The 11,868-nt window shown below is 37.7% G+C and overlaps 4 protein-coding genes across 6 annotated transcripts in view; 3 read left to right on the top strand and 1 right to left on the bottom strand.

The window, feature by feature from the left end:
* Nucleotides 1-282: 282 nt before the first annotated feature.
* On the bottom strand, nt 283-3,341 carry LOC126924011 (uncharacterized). Its single transcript, XM_050738009.1, has one exon. It carries the CDS (start codon nt 3,339-3,341, stop codon nt 474-476), a length of 2,868 nt encoding a protein of 955 aa, XP_050593966.1. The 3' UTR covers nt 283-473.
* Nucleotides 3,342-4,032: 691 nt separating this feature from the next.
* On the top strand, nt 4,033-5,784 carry LOC126924035 (uncharacterized). Its single transcript, XM_050738100.1, has 3 exons — nt 4,033-4,138; nt 4,337-4,548; nt 4,654-5,784. The coding sequence occupies exons 1-3, from the start codon at nt 4,051-4,053 to the stop codon at nt 5,335-5,337; spliced, it is 984 nt and encodes a 327-aa protein (XP_050594057.1). The 5' UTR covers nt 4,033-4,050; the 3' UTR covers nt 5,338-5,784.
* A 142-nt stretch (nt 5,785-5,926) lies between these two features.
* LOC126924053 (myosin light chain alkali) lies at nt 5,927-10,108 on the top strand. Of its 3 annotated transcripts, XM_050738134.1 has the most exons (6): nt 5,927-6,065; nt 6,406-6,433; nt 7,407-7,715; nt 7,976-8,062; nt 8,441-8,508; nt 9,453-10,108. In XM_050738134.1, exons 1-5 carry the CDS (start codon nt 6,063-6,065, stop codon nt 8,470-8,472), a joined length of 459 nt encoding a protein of 152 aa, XP_050594091.1. In that variant the 5' UTR covers nt 5,927-6,062; the 3' UTR covers nt 8,473-8,508; nt 9,453-10,108. The 3 variants fall into 3 exon arrangements, with proteins under 3 accessions (XP_050594091.1, XP_050594090.1, XP_050594092.1); XM_050738133.1 differs by lacking the exon at nt 8,441-8,508; XM_050738135.1 differs by lacking the exons at nt 5,927-6,065; nt 6,406-6,433; nt 8,441-8,508 and adding an exon at nt 6,973-7,127.
* Nucleotides 10,109-10,662: 554 nt separating this feature from the next.
* The window catches only part of LOC126924008 (mediator of DNA damage checkpoint protein 1), a 34,055-nt gene continuing 32,849 nt past the window's right edge, over nt 10,663-11,868 (top strand). Inside the window, exon 1 of the mRNA XM_050738001.1 lies at nt 10,663-11,031. Within this exon, the coding sequence (XP_050593958.1) occupies nt 11,008-11,031 (24 nt within the window). The 5' untranslated portion in view covers nt 10,663-11,007. The remainder of the gene's footprint in view (nt 11,032-11,868) is intronic.

Genomic DNA, 11,868 nt, shown 5'->3' with positions numbered 1-11,868 from the left:
GTCGTTCCATCGATCAGCCCAGGAATCTGCTTGCTGGACCACCCCTACTTTACCAGGGGCGACCCACCCTTTCCACACGGTTCCCCTACCAACCCATTTACCCACCTAGCCCACCTTGCATCAACCAAATCTTTCACTTTGGGATTAACCGATCTAGCTTATTCGGTACGCTACACCTAAAACCAACTTCGTACCAGTCTGTTACAAGCATTGTGTATCTTGAAACGTTGCTGTTTCTTCGAATTTTAGGGGCTCTAATGCTAAGAAAATAGAGCACGCGAGTCGTTTAATTTCTTATATTTCAAATTTTATTCAGGAAGGTCAAGAGTTTGGCAGAAATTTATAAAAAGTAGAGTTACGGAAATTGTATGCAAAAAAGAACAAAAATGAAGTACAAAAGAAATGGCGAGGGAAATGTGAAGGAGATGATAATCGGATTACGTAGAAGCGAAATTGAAAGCATGCAAGACTGCTTATTCAGCTTGATTAGAGGCTACTTCAGTATCACAAACGTCATCATTTCGAACTTTAATAACTTCACTGGCTCTCTTAAAGGTGTCAAGCTGCTCTTTCTCCGTGGATAGTAGCTGCCTCCTACTGAGACACCTCTCGACGTCTGCGAGTGTTATGTCCATCTCGAACACGATCTCGTTGCTGCACTTTCTTCTTTCGTGCTTCGCCTCTTCGAAGGGAGTGGAGGTGATCTCTATACATATTTCCGCACTGCCGTCGTCTTCGTCGGTTATTCTTTTCACTTTACTGTTAATGATTTTGCAGATATCGCGCCAAAGATTTCTTTTGTTAGGATGTAAGTCTTCGACAAATCGTTGAAAGCTTTGCCAATCCATCTCTTCTGTACTTTCGAGAACTTTCCGATAAAGCAACAATATGTCCTTCGTATTGTTTGCGTATCTTCTATCGTCATGTATCAGATTTCTCAACGATGATTCGTTGTAAATGATTCGCCGGGTAATACTTGGAGGGACATTAGGAAATAAACTATTTCCAAAAGAACCTGATGATTTAGTACTTCCACATAACTCTTTGGATTTCATGGATTTTATGGACTTAAGACTTTTAAAGGAATCGAATAAGTGCTTCCCAAAACGTTTCTCGCTTCCGTGTATGCCAATATGTTTTGATGTATTTATTTTATCTTTTATCGAGTCTCTACTATTCCACAGCTTGAAACTACCACTGATTATATTTGATATAGTCCGTTTATCCGAACGATGGCGTTTGGTCTTATTCTTCGACGATGATTTGTACGTTTTCTTCACGCTATAATCTTCTGGATTATGTTGTCCATCGATAGACGTCTCTGTACAGTAAACTGATTTTTCATTAGCCCAGAATGCACGAGGTTCTACGTTTAACATAATCGTAGAAGGTTTCGAAGTATCCGAGTTCTTATACGTTTCATCTTGAATACAATTAGTACTTTGGGGATCTTTTACCCATTCGCGTATCATGTTCTCAGCAGACGAGGAACTAACAACTGTAGTATTACTTTCATTAGCCTGTACCAACGTACGAGATGCTGTAATACAATTTTCTAACGAATCATCTTCTATTAAACACGTTAGACTTCTAAACTGTTTCATATTTCTAATAGGATCGACGCGTTTGGGATGTTTTAAATGCTTTTGAGAATCGATGCAGGAGATTGTTGGGCTTTTCTCGCTATTTCCTTCGATCATATTCGATGCCATCAATTTGTCGAGTATTAAAAATTCTGAATTTAAACACGGATTGTAATTCCGTGCATTGTGTAAAACGAAACTGCGTCTATTGATAGGTTGTTTAGAACGTACGTACGTTCTCTCATCTAATTGCGAAACCAATTCTTTCTTCCTTCTCTCTATTGATTCGGGGCACTCTCGTGCCAAGTACGTCACTTCATTAGCAGACGAAGTTATGTCGTTCATGACGTTGTTTGGTTGGTTCTGTTTACTCTCTGTGCTTTGTCTGCTATTTAAAGATGTATAATTTTGCGATACCGAATCATCAATACGGGATTTCGGATGTTCATACAGAATGTCTCTTAAAACCTTCTCATCACACTCGTTGAAATTTAGCTGATCTTTGTCCGACGTTTGCCAATCGTCCGGTTTATTTCTCGGTATGGACTTTTCTTTATAGTCTACGGGATTGAAATATCTACCGTACAAAGAATTATTTGTAAAATTGGCAATGATATCGTTTTTAATTTTATCTTTTTCCTCGAAGTTAGAGTTAATTTCTGCTTGTAGTCGATTCTTAGTCGTTGCCTTAACGACTTTTTTGATAGCCGATGGCTTTTCTATTTGCGAACTTTTAACGCGATCGTGTAACTCTGTTTTACTCGTTTCTAATATTCTAGTGTTTATCGCGTTACGAGCAGAACGTGTTTCTTGAATCGTGTCATCGTGTTCGCGTTCAGCTACCATAGTTTCGATGCGTTGAGGAGCATTTATGTGGAAATTACTTTCTCGTTTCACAGTTAGACTCACCTCCCTCGAGCCATAAATTTTTCCATTATCTACTTGCTCTTTGCAAGTCGAACGATTTTCATTCCTTTGCATACTGCGGTATTTTTCAACGCGTTTCGTCCTTTGTTCCTTTTTGGGATCAATTCTCCTTATTTGTCGATAGGATCTCGGGTCATCGTCGCCGCTGCTGGTTACGTCTGAAAACATTTGCGTACTTAAAAAGTAGGAGGTGTTAGGTGGTGATGTTCGCGATTCGACAGAAATATTTGGTGGTGTAGTGCAGCTTATCACTCCGCAATGTTCGCAGATTTTCATCGACGGATCGTTCGACAGAATTTCTCCTAACGTCTCGTTGCTACATCGGCGTATCAAAGATTGCAGCTTGACTATGATATCGCGAAATCGAGACATGGATGATAAAGAATTTTTAGGAGACGATTCTTCCAACGAGTTGCAAATTTTGTAGATAGCACCCAATTCGATTAACGGGCCAACATGATCTATGTCTTTGCAAACGTGATCATTCATTTTGCCAAAAACTTTGTTTATCGATTTCTCCATATCGGAATTACACGCGTAATATCTTAAGAGCAAATCGATATCGAATGGTCTGTCCGCGTTTCTAAACGAATCTACCCTTTGTTTGGAAGATGGAAAGCTTCTGATGTTTGACTTCAAATTCGTGGAATATGGAATGTTCCTTTGCACGTACGAATTATTATTTTGAATGTACGAATGGGTAACTTTTAAACTGTCGCATTCGTGAATTGTGCTCAGGGTTTTTATGGAATATTTGTGAGCAGCGTCGAAAGTTGGAGTTTCCGCAACAGGTTCGAAGATTCGTACTTCTATGTACTTATTTTGATCCATCTTTTATGGACACGTTCGTTTTTCGATACTAGCGGGTTGTGGTGTTATCGCTATTTTGACTCGTAAAAGATTGGTATATCCCTTTTACGTTATAGTTAATAATGCAATCCATTTTATGACATTCATTGCATGCGAACTTGACAAAGATTCAAGTAATATGTATGAATTTTCCTTTAAAACCTTTGATAAGCGAGTGTTTATTTATTTTTTAGTACTTTAATCCGATTCAGTTCGAAGTTGAGGTTACATCGGCAATTCTATTGTAATACAAACAGCGTTTTAAAATTTTAAAGATCAAGTCTATTGATAGATTATTAATATTGACTTATACATTTAATTTAATGAAACACTTAATAAAAAAAAAAGGATCATTCTATAAATTAAGCGGGCAACACCTTGCTTGTTTGGTGCTAAACTGAAAATAAACGTTCAACGTCTTCTGACATTTTCCGGAACACGTGCAAACATTTCATAAGTTCACTTTAGGGTGTCGGTAACCCTATACAAATTTCGTACTTGATTCATGTTTGAACTTATTATTAATCAATTTACCGAATAAACTTTAAACAAATAGAGAGTGATTTTTAAAAATAAAAATAAACGTACACCGCACCTAGCAAAATTCAAGTGCATACATATTTGCCATGCGTATAGAAAATCTGACGATCATTTCCGACAGCTACGATTTCAGTTCTCTGTCGAGTTGATAATGCCTCAAATTATGGTCGAAGCCTTTGCAAGAAGTTTAATCGACAAGATAATGTTGGAAGCCTTTGACGTGGTTGATACAAATGATCGTAAGCAGCTATCATCTTATACAGGCAGTATTTGATTAAATCTTATTTTATCCAATATGCAAAATGTTACGTATTACGTTTCAGTAATTGCTTTCCTTTTTGTGCTAGAATAAACGTGCTTAACTTGTAGCTCATTAGTTTAGTTATTAGAAGAATTAATTTTCACAAATTGAAATTATTGAACAATAATGTTGTCAGAAAAATTACAAATGCTGGATCATCAACAAGAATCTGCTGGCAATCAATCGCAGATCACACGAACAATGCTACAAATACAAGATCGTTTGAGCATAGATCGCAACGAACCGGAAACCACAGAATTAATAGAGAAGATGGTGCTTGGTTTACGTAATCTGCAAATCGGAGATTCTACTTCCGTGCCCTACCACATATCCAAATTAGAAAAACAGGTAAATAAAAATAGCGTTGTGAAAAGTGCAAATAATTTTGGGGTTGGCGATAAGAAAATAATTATTCTCTAAGTGGTTCTTTCTAATGTTCAATTCATTAAACAGGTAAAACACGTTGTACGCAACATCGAAAATATTTCACACGCGGCAGAGCCGACCAATTTTGTGGAAATGCACACGACTCAGGGTCAGGGTGATGTGCATCAAATAGTGCACGATGCTGTTATCGAAACCACAACAAATCCAACGTGCACTCGTCTGGAGAAGGAACTTGAAAACTCGAACGAAGCGACTAGAGTATCTATCAATTTACTTTACCAAATGATCGAGGAACTTGAAACGAAAATGGAAGAATCGGAGCAAAGGAAAGAAGATGTATCGGAAAATGTTAGCAAAGAAAAGATCGAGGTTTGGGAGGAAAGGGAAGAACAGTTTATAAGAAGTATCGAAAATATCGATGATCCTGATCAGAATAACATCGATTTTGTACCCGAGAACGACGTTAGGAGCAACGTATGTGATTTTGCGTACGAAGAAATTACATCCTCGTTCGTCGGATCTTCAACGCCTTTCACGAAGAATGCCTCGTTGGAGGACGTAACAATCGAGGAAATTGCGTCCTCGGCCCTATCTGATCAAGAGGAAGGTCGTTCGTTGGAAGATAAAACGTCCGGTAAAACGAAGAAAATGACTCACAATGAAACACAATTGGAAGAGCAGAAGAGAAAGGGTATTTTAAGTAGAACGCGGAAATTATTGCGAACCATTTTTGGCCGTCGGAAGAAATGAGTCAAACGTCGACTCGACGTTCAAATTCTTTCCTCGACGGAGTTATGGAACGATCGGATGTACAACATCTAAATATCCACTTGTAAACCTAGTTTTTAAGAGAGAAATGCGCTGGTTGTTCGCGTCGAGTTGATAAAAATAACTCCCTAGTTTAGCCATCAGCTGGCCACGCGTCCGGTACAGTCTACGTACGCCAAGCTCTTACGAAGTTATACGAGACGTGAAATAAATTCCACGCGTTCCTAGGAACACCGTGGAGGAAAAGATGTATCTTAAAAATTTTATACAATACAGTAACTTTTTTGGTAATCTCGTGTATCTCTGATTTATCGAACGTTTGCTTGACGTAAAAGGCGAAGATCGGTGATATTAAGGGCGCGATGGGTGTACGAGATCGAAGGCCGTCCAGTGTGTATTTTCGTTTGTCGCATGTACTATGCGTTGCAGATCTGGCAGCCATGACATACGAACGGTATCACCGAAAACCATTTATCGTAACAAGGAAGCACAGCTTCTAAACCGCGTTGTCTCTCGAACTGTTTTTGGACCGCAGCGTTGCCAATACCCTCTTCGTCCGAACCGAGCTTTCCGAGCTGGTTCTCCTTGTAATTCGCGTGATCACTGCGCCATCTACAGAAATAAAATAAATAAATTTGGTAACACCCGATACCACTTCTGGTTCACGCTCAGTTCGACTAACATCTAGCAGTACCAGACACATTACAATGGTAAGCTCTTGATTTTCTCTTCAAAGTTTCGATATACGACGAAAATTTTATCCATAAATCCATCGTTTAATTTAATTTAATTTAGTTTCCACTTTTCCATAGTATTCTTAATGTTTCTTTTGACACTTTTAAAGGATATATGTTTTTAATTATTTAATAATTTAGTTATGTCGTTACTGAGGATTCCTTTAAGAGAAACTTTGCTACGATATATTTTATATCGATAGATTGCCCTTTAAAATGTTTTGTATTTTAATATAATTTTTATAAATAATAACGATAATAAATAGTGTAGCGCGATAACTTGTGAATATTTAATGATATCTTTTTTGCATTACAGGCAGACCTCAGTGCAAAGGACGTCGAAAGTGAGTAAAACATATGGAAAATACTTGGTTTTTGTGTACGTGTTTGATCTTACCTGTGTTATAGAAATAATAGGCAGGATTTTATGGAATAGCAAACAACCAACTATAAGATACATTTTAAACTAACGGTGAACTATCGAGTGAATACCGCGAGTAATTTCATGTGCGAGGAAACGCAGGAAAAAGTGAGGGAAATTCTCTGCGAAGGGTAATTTAAAGATCGAAGAAAAACGTGTTTATGACACGGTTTTTCCAAGAATATAAAATATTGTCGTAGATTGAAGAACATGATATTCCTCGTTAAACAAGTTACGCGATAATCGATTTCTCACCACAATATAATATTATATTTAAAACGCGCTGAACTTATGGCCGCAAGGGAAACGACACGTTTAAAGTTCGTTTGAATTATTTCGTAATTATGTTTGGCATTCGGAACACGGTTCTAAGCGTAAGTAGTAAGACGGTAACTTGATGTACCGCGTGAAAAATATTACGTAATCGTTAGTATCCGGTAAAACGGAGGTGTAATCACCCCGAACGGGAAGCGCCATTTCAAAAATAGTTAGTACCGTGTTCTTATATGGCTCGGCGGGGGTAATCTGACCCACTACTACTTCCACCAGTAGGTTCTTGAATCGGTCGCTGGGTGGGAGCCGCTCAGTCTCAAAATAGAACAATATTTTTGAACCAGGTACGCACGAACAGCCACGCTTCAGCTGATATTAACCCAGATTTCACTTAGCATATACCTACGTTCTTAATTTAAAATCGACATTGACATTTTTTTAATCACGAAGCAAAATATTTTTTTCCGATAACTACCGCCTGTCGAGTAAACCTACCTATCACTCTTTAAATTTCAAAAAGTCCTATAATCCATCGAAACAAATTTTAAAATGGATACTCGGAAGAACGACCACGAGCTATACGTAATAAGATTTTCTTTGTTTTTACTTTCTTTATCAAACAGAGGCAGAATTTGCCTTTTCCATTTACGATGCCGATGGCTCGATGACTCTCGATGCCGTCAATCTTGGTGACGTACTTCGGGCCCTCAACCTGAATCCTACAAACGCCAGCATAGAGAAACTTGGAGGAACGAAAAAGAAGGGCGAGAAGTTGCTGAAGCTGGACGAATTCTTGCCGATCTACAGCCAGTGCAAAAAGGACAAGGATCAGGGATGCTACGAAGATTTTCTCGAATGTTTGAAACTATACGATAAACAGGAAAATGGAACTATGATGGCTGCTGAACTTTCACACACACTGCTTGCGCTCGGTATTACAATCATCCTAAATTTCATCATCGTCGATTAGGGAAAAATATTACTCGTAGACGTATGCAAATAGTTTAAAATCTGTATATTTCTAACGATATCAAGGAAGTTAGTAACACGAATAGAAGTTTCAAAGTATTTTACCGCTTTTCCGACCGCTTAACGTCTTTAACAAACACAAAGAGAGTAACTTCAGATTTATCTCTTATCGCAAAATTTTATTCTGCAAAATTCTATACACATATTTTGTATAATCTTTTAGGTGAGAAATTAACCGACGCGGAAGTAGAGGAAGTACTGAAGGATTGTATGGACCCAGAAGATGACGAAGGTTTCATCCCCTATGACCGTAAGTATCGACTCATTACAATGAGATATATGCATCTCGCGAAATAGAAAAGAAGCGTGTTTTATACGAGCTGCATCAGTGAGTTACATTAATGTAGAGCATCGCTAGATTAAAGAAGAGCAGCAGCGAACAATAAAATATGCGTTTGTTTAACGATTCGTTCTACCAGTAGACGTTGATATTACAGTAGAAAATTAAAAAAAAAGATTGTCCCCTTTGTATTTTCCCATTGTACAGTGTTCAGTAGCTTAGTCCTGTAGAGTATTTTTATATAGCTGCCCAAAATGGCCAGGAAGTCAGAAGAATCGAACGATCGTTCGGGCCCCATTTCTTGTTTTCCCTGCCGTTTAACATTTCCACGTGTTTTGTGTTCTACAGCATTCTTGAAGAAGATGATGGTGCTATTGTAAACAAACCAGATGTCAGTATCACAAATTTCGCCTTTCGTAAGTACACCCTGTAACGTAACATACATCTCCATGAGTTTTCTGTCTTTCCTCCTTATTCTTTCGTTTCTTCTTTGCCTCTTTTCACCTATGTATTAACACAATTTTCTGCCTCCTATTTGACTACGCACATGTCACATTTTATAGGACGCAACGAATCTACGTGGCAGGGATGCTGAAATCGATAACCCGCTTCTCGACAGCAACACGTACAAAAGCTTAAGATGTATTCATGCACGAGATCCGTGACTCAAGACACTCGGTAGTGTCATTGGCGTGGATTTCAGAAAACGATGCTCAACCTCAATCGTTTTCTCAAGTTCTCGTCGATTACAAGAAGACGGTTTCAAACTATATTTGACTATCGTACTGTAATTTGCCATACTATTTTATACTATGATGTGTATTATGTGTCTAAAACATTAGATATGCACAGATAGATGTACATTTTAGGTAAATTGGATATACATAGAACGATCTAGACGTTTGATATTTATTTGTGTCACGGATTTCTGTGTATGAAAAGAAAGCACTGTTTCAATCATGCCGTTTCGTTTCGACAACATTAACTCTGTTATTAATTATCTACGCTACTTCTATCAATGAAGGCGTTCATTTATTATTTAAGTTACAGGAGCTTTCTATTAATATTAATGAACAACGAGAGATTCACAAGTGTATATATAAATCATCGCAATATATCCGGGAAATGTTACGTACCCACAGGACATTTCGAGCTTGGAATATTGACACAAAAATTACAAAATGCGATATAGCATTTTCTGTGGCATCATGATTTTGCACATGAAATTATTCTAATACTTGTTGTATATTTTAAATGGCTCATATATGTGTATTCGGCACCAAGTTTGATTGACATAGCGGTACACTAGATCCGTATTTTCTCTAGAATAAGATGTTAATGTCGATTGTTTTGTTTCTAGCGTTCCTTCGTAGATTGTGCGAGAAAGAAAGCGAATGAAGTGGCAACGCGGCAACCATTATGCGGTATACATCCATCGGTGAACTTCACGTCAACGAGGAACATGTTCATTCTTCATACCTATCGTCTTACTCATCCCCTGTTAAAAAATCTCCTGGCGTTTAGGCGCACCACGCTTCTCATAATTCTGCACAGAACGGCAAAATACAATTCGAATCAACCTTATCGTCATTAGGATCTTTTGTAAAAAAAATGAAAAGAAACAACAGGATAAAATAAAACCTTTTAATATAAAATAAATTCATCAAAGGGAAAGATAACATGAAATACCAATCACGTCTGTTTGATTTGATCGAATGTAACGTTGTATAAGGTATATGTATTTATGATAAGAACGATGTATAATATCTTAATATATGCATACTAACGCTGAAACAAACCGAATGAAAAGATCGGTGTTATTTTACTTCTTATCGTATTAATTTAATAAACTATGCCCTTCGTAGAACGGGGAGTGTCAAAAGTTTCACGCAGTTGACAGTCTTCCAGGGAAGTTTGAAAAGTATTTGCCGATTTGTACATCTACGTTATATTTTCACATGTTCGGATGATATAATTATAATGTAAATAAAATCATAAAAACATGTTTTGTACAAATCCGAAACGTCTATGTTTTTATATAAATTACAGATCTATGATATCATTGAATTATCGGATTATCATTTGATTGTTATTGAAGAATCGTCAAATTGGTAGCCAGCAAGTCATTTTATCTAGTACTGGTATAATTTCATTTTATTCTGAAAATTTCATGAACTTAGTCCAACAATTCCTATCACGTGCGCTACATCCTACCTATTTGAAAATGTTTATAATAACTTTCATAATCATCTAAAAATATCTATGATAATTTTAGTCACTTATTTCTACTACCATTTTTTCAGTTAAAATATAACATTGATTTTGAACAAAAACAAATTTGAGGGAACGGAGAAACTGTAGATTTCAGGTTTCTGTACATTTTTAACCATACGATAAACAACTGTTATCTGAATTGAGCCATGAATAAGAAACATTGTTTTCGGTGGCGAAAAAACAAGGGGTAGCGGTGTATTTGGCGGAGGGGTGAGAGCGCGACACTTGAATCGCATTCGCTGTCTGTTCGCTACGCGACACGGAGCACCTGAGAATCGTAGGAACGGCAAGAGGTTCGTAAACGCTCGGCGATTTCCGATGGTGAGGCGTGGGGCCTTCGGGTGATCCCGGAAGGCCGGCGGTCGAGCCAGTCAGTTCAAACGCGTCGCAAGTGTCGCGCGTTCCTCAACTTTCATCGTATCTCATTGAATCGCGCATCTCCTCCCGTTGTTTCTCGAGCGATTCCCGCCGCGACGCGCGTATAACGGCGTGACGAGCAGTGCGTGGAAGTCGACCACTGCGAATACCAAGAAATCTCGCCTAACCCTAAAGAGAACGACCCTCGGTATCGTTGACCGAGAAGATGACGGATGTACAAGTGAATTCGAACAACGACAACACCGCCAGCAACTTGCAGCAGAATGACGACGTCATGCAACGAACAGGTTGGTGTTCATTATGCGCGCGATTCTCTATGTAACGCTATTTTCATGAGCCAGCTCGAACGCCGGAACACGATGAAGATCATTGGTGGAACATCAGTTTCGCCATCTTGTTGAATATATACACTGTCACACAATCACATTCTCTTTCATAATATTTTTAACCTGATTCACCATACAGATATTCATTACTATTACTACTACTATTGTTAAAAGATTCGATTCATTCGGGAAGGAAAGCGTTCGAGAATATGGTTTATCTATTTTATGTTAAAAGGGATGTTTGTTTTTCATTGGTTAGGGGTGTGAGTTTATGGATTGTTTCAAGGGATTTGAACGATAAAGGGAAACGGGTTGCAGCGGACATGTTTACTCGAGAATTCTTCTTGTTATAGAATGACACACGATTATTATTGGTTTATGGTATAATTCGTCAGATTGATCGATCGTATTAAAGTGCCGAAAATATACTCGGTTAATTATTGTAACGTATCCAAGTGCAAAAAATATTCTAAGCAACTTCCGTAACAAAGATAATAACTAAGATTTAGATAAATCCAAAGGCAATGATAATATAACATATCTATTGGTTAAAAGATAATAAACGCTTGTTACGATAAAGTCTGTAATATTAAAACAAAATGTTTGGCTGTGATTAATATAAAAGCATGGATCAGGATGGGTAGGTTATCTTTTCTCTCGGTTTAATAAAATTTGATGCTTCGTTTTACTAAAAATCCTGTAAAAGGCATCGTTGATTTTCTCGATTATATCTACACATAGCGTTGTATCTACCAACTATATCTGTAATACTAATCGCAGAATTAAGAGACACTCCAA

This window comes from Bombus affinis, chromosome 14 (genome assembly GCF_024516045.1).
Source record: "Bombus affinis isolate iyBomAffi1 chromosome 14, iyBomAffi1.2, whole genome shotgun sequence".
Classification (NCBI taxonomy): Eukaryota; Metazoa; Arthropoda; class Insecta; order Hymenoptera; family Apidae; genus Bombus; species Bombus affinis.
Note: the sequence above shows the minus strand (reverse complement) of the source record. Positions and strands in the feature narration are given on the sequence as shown.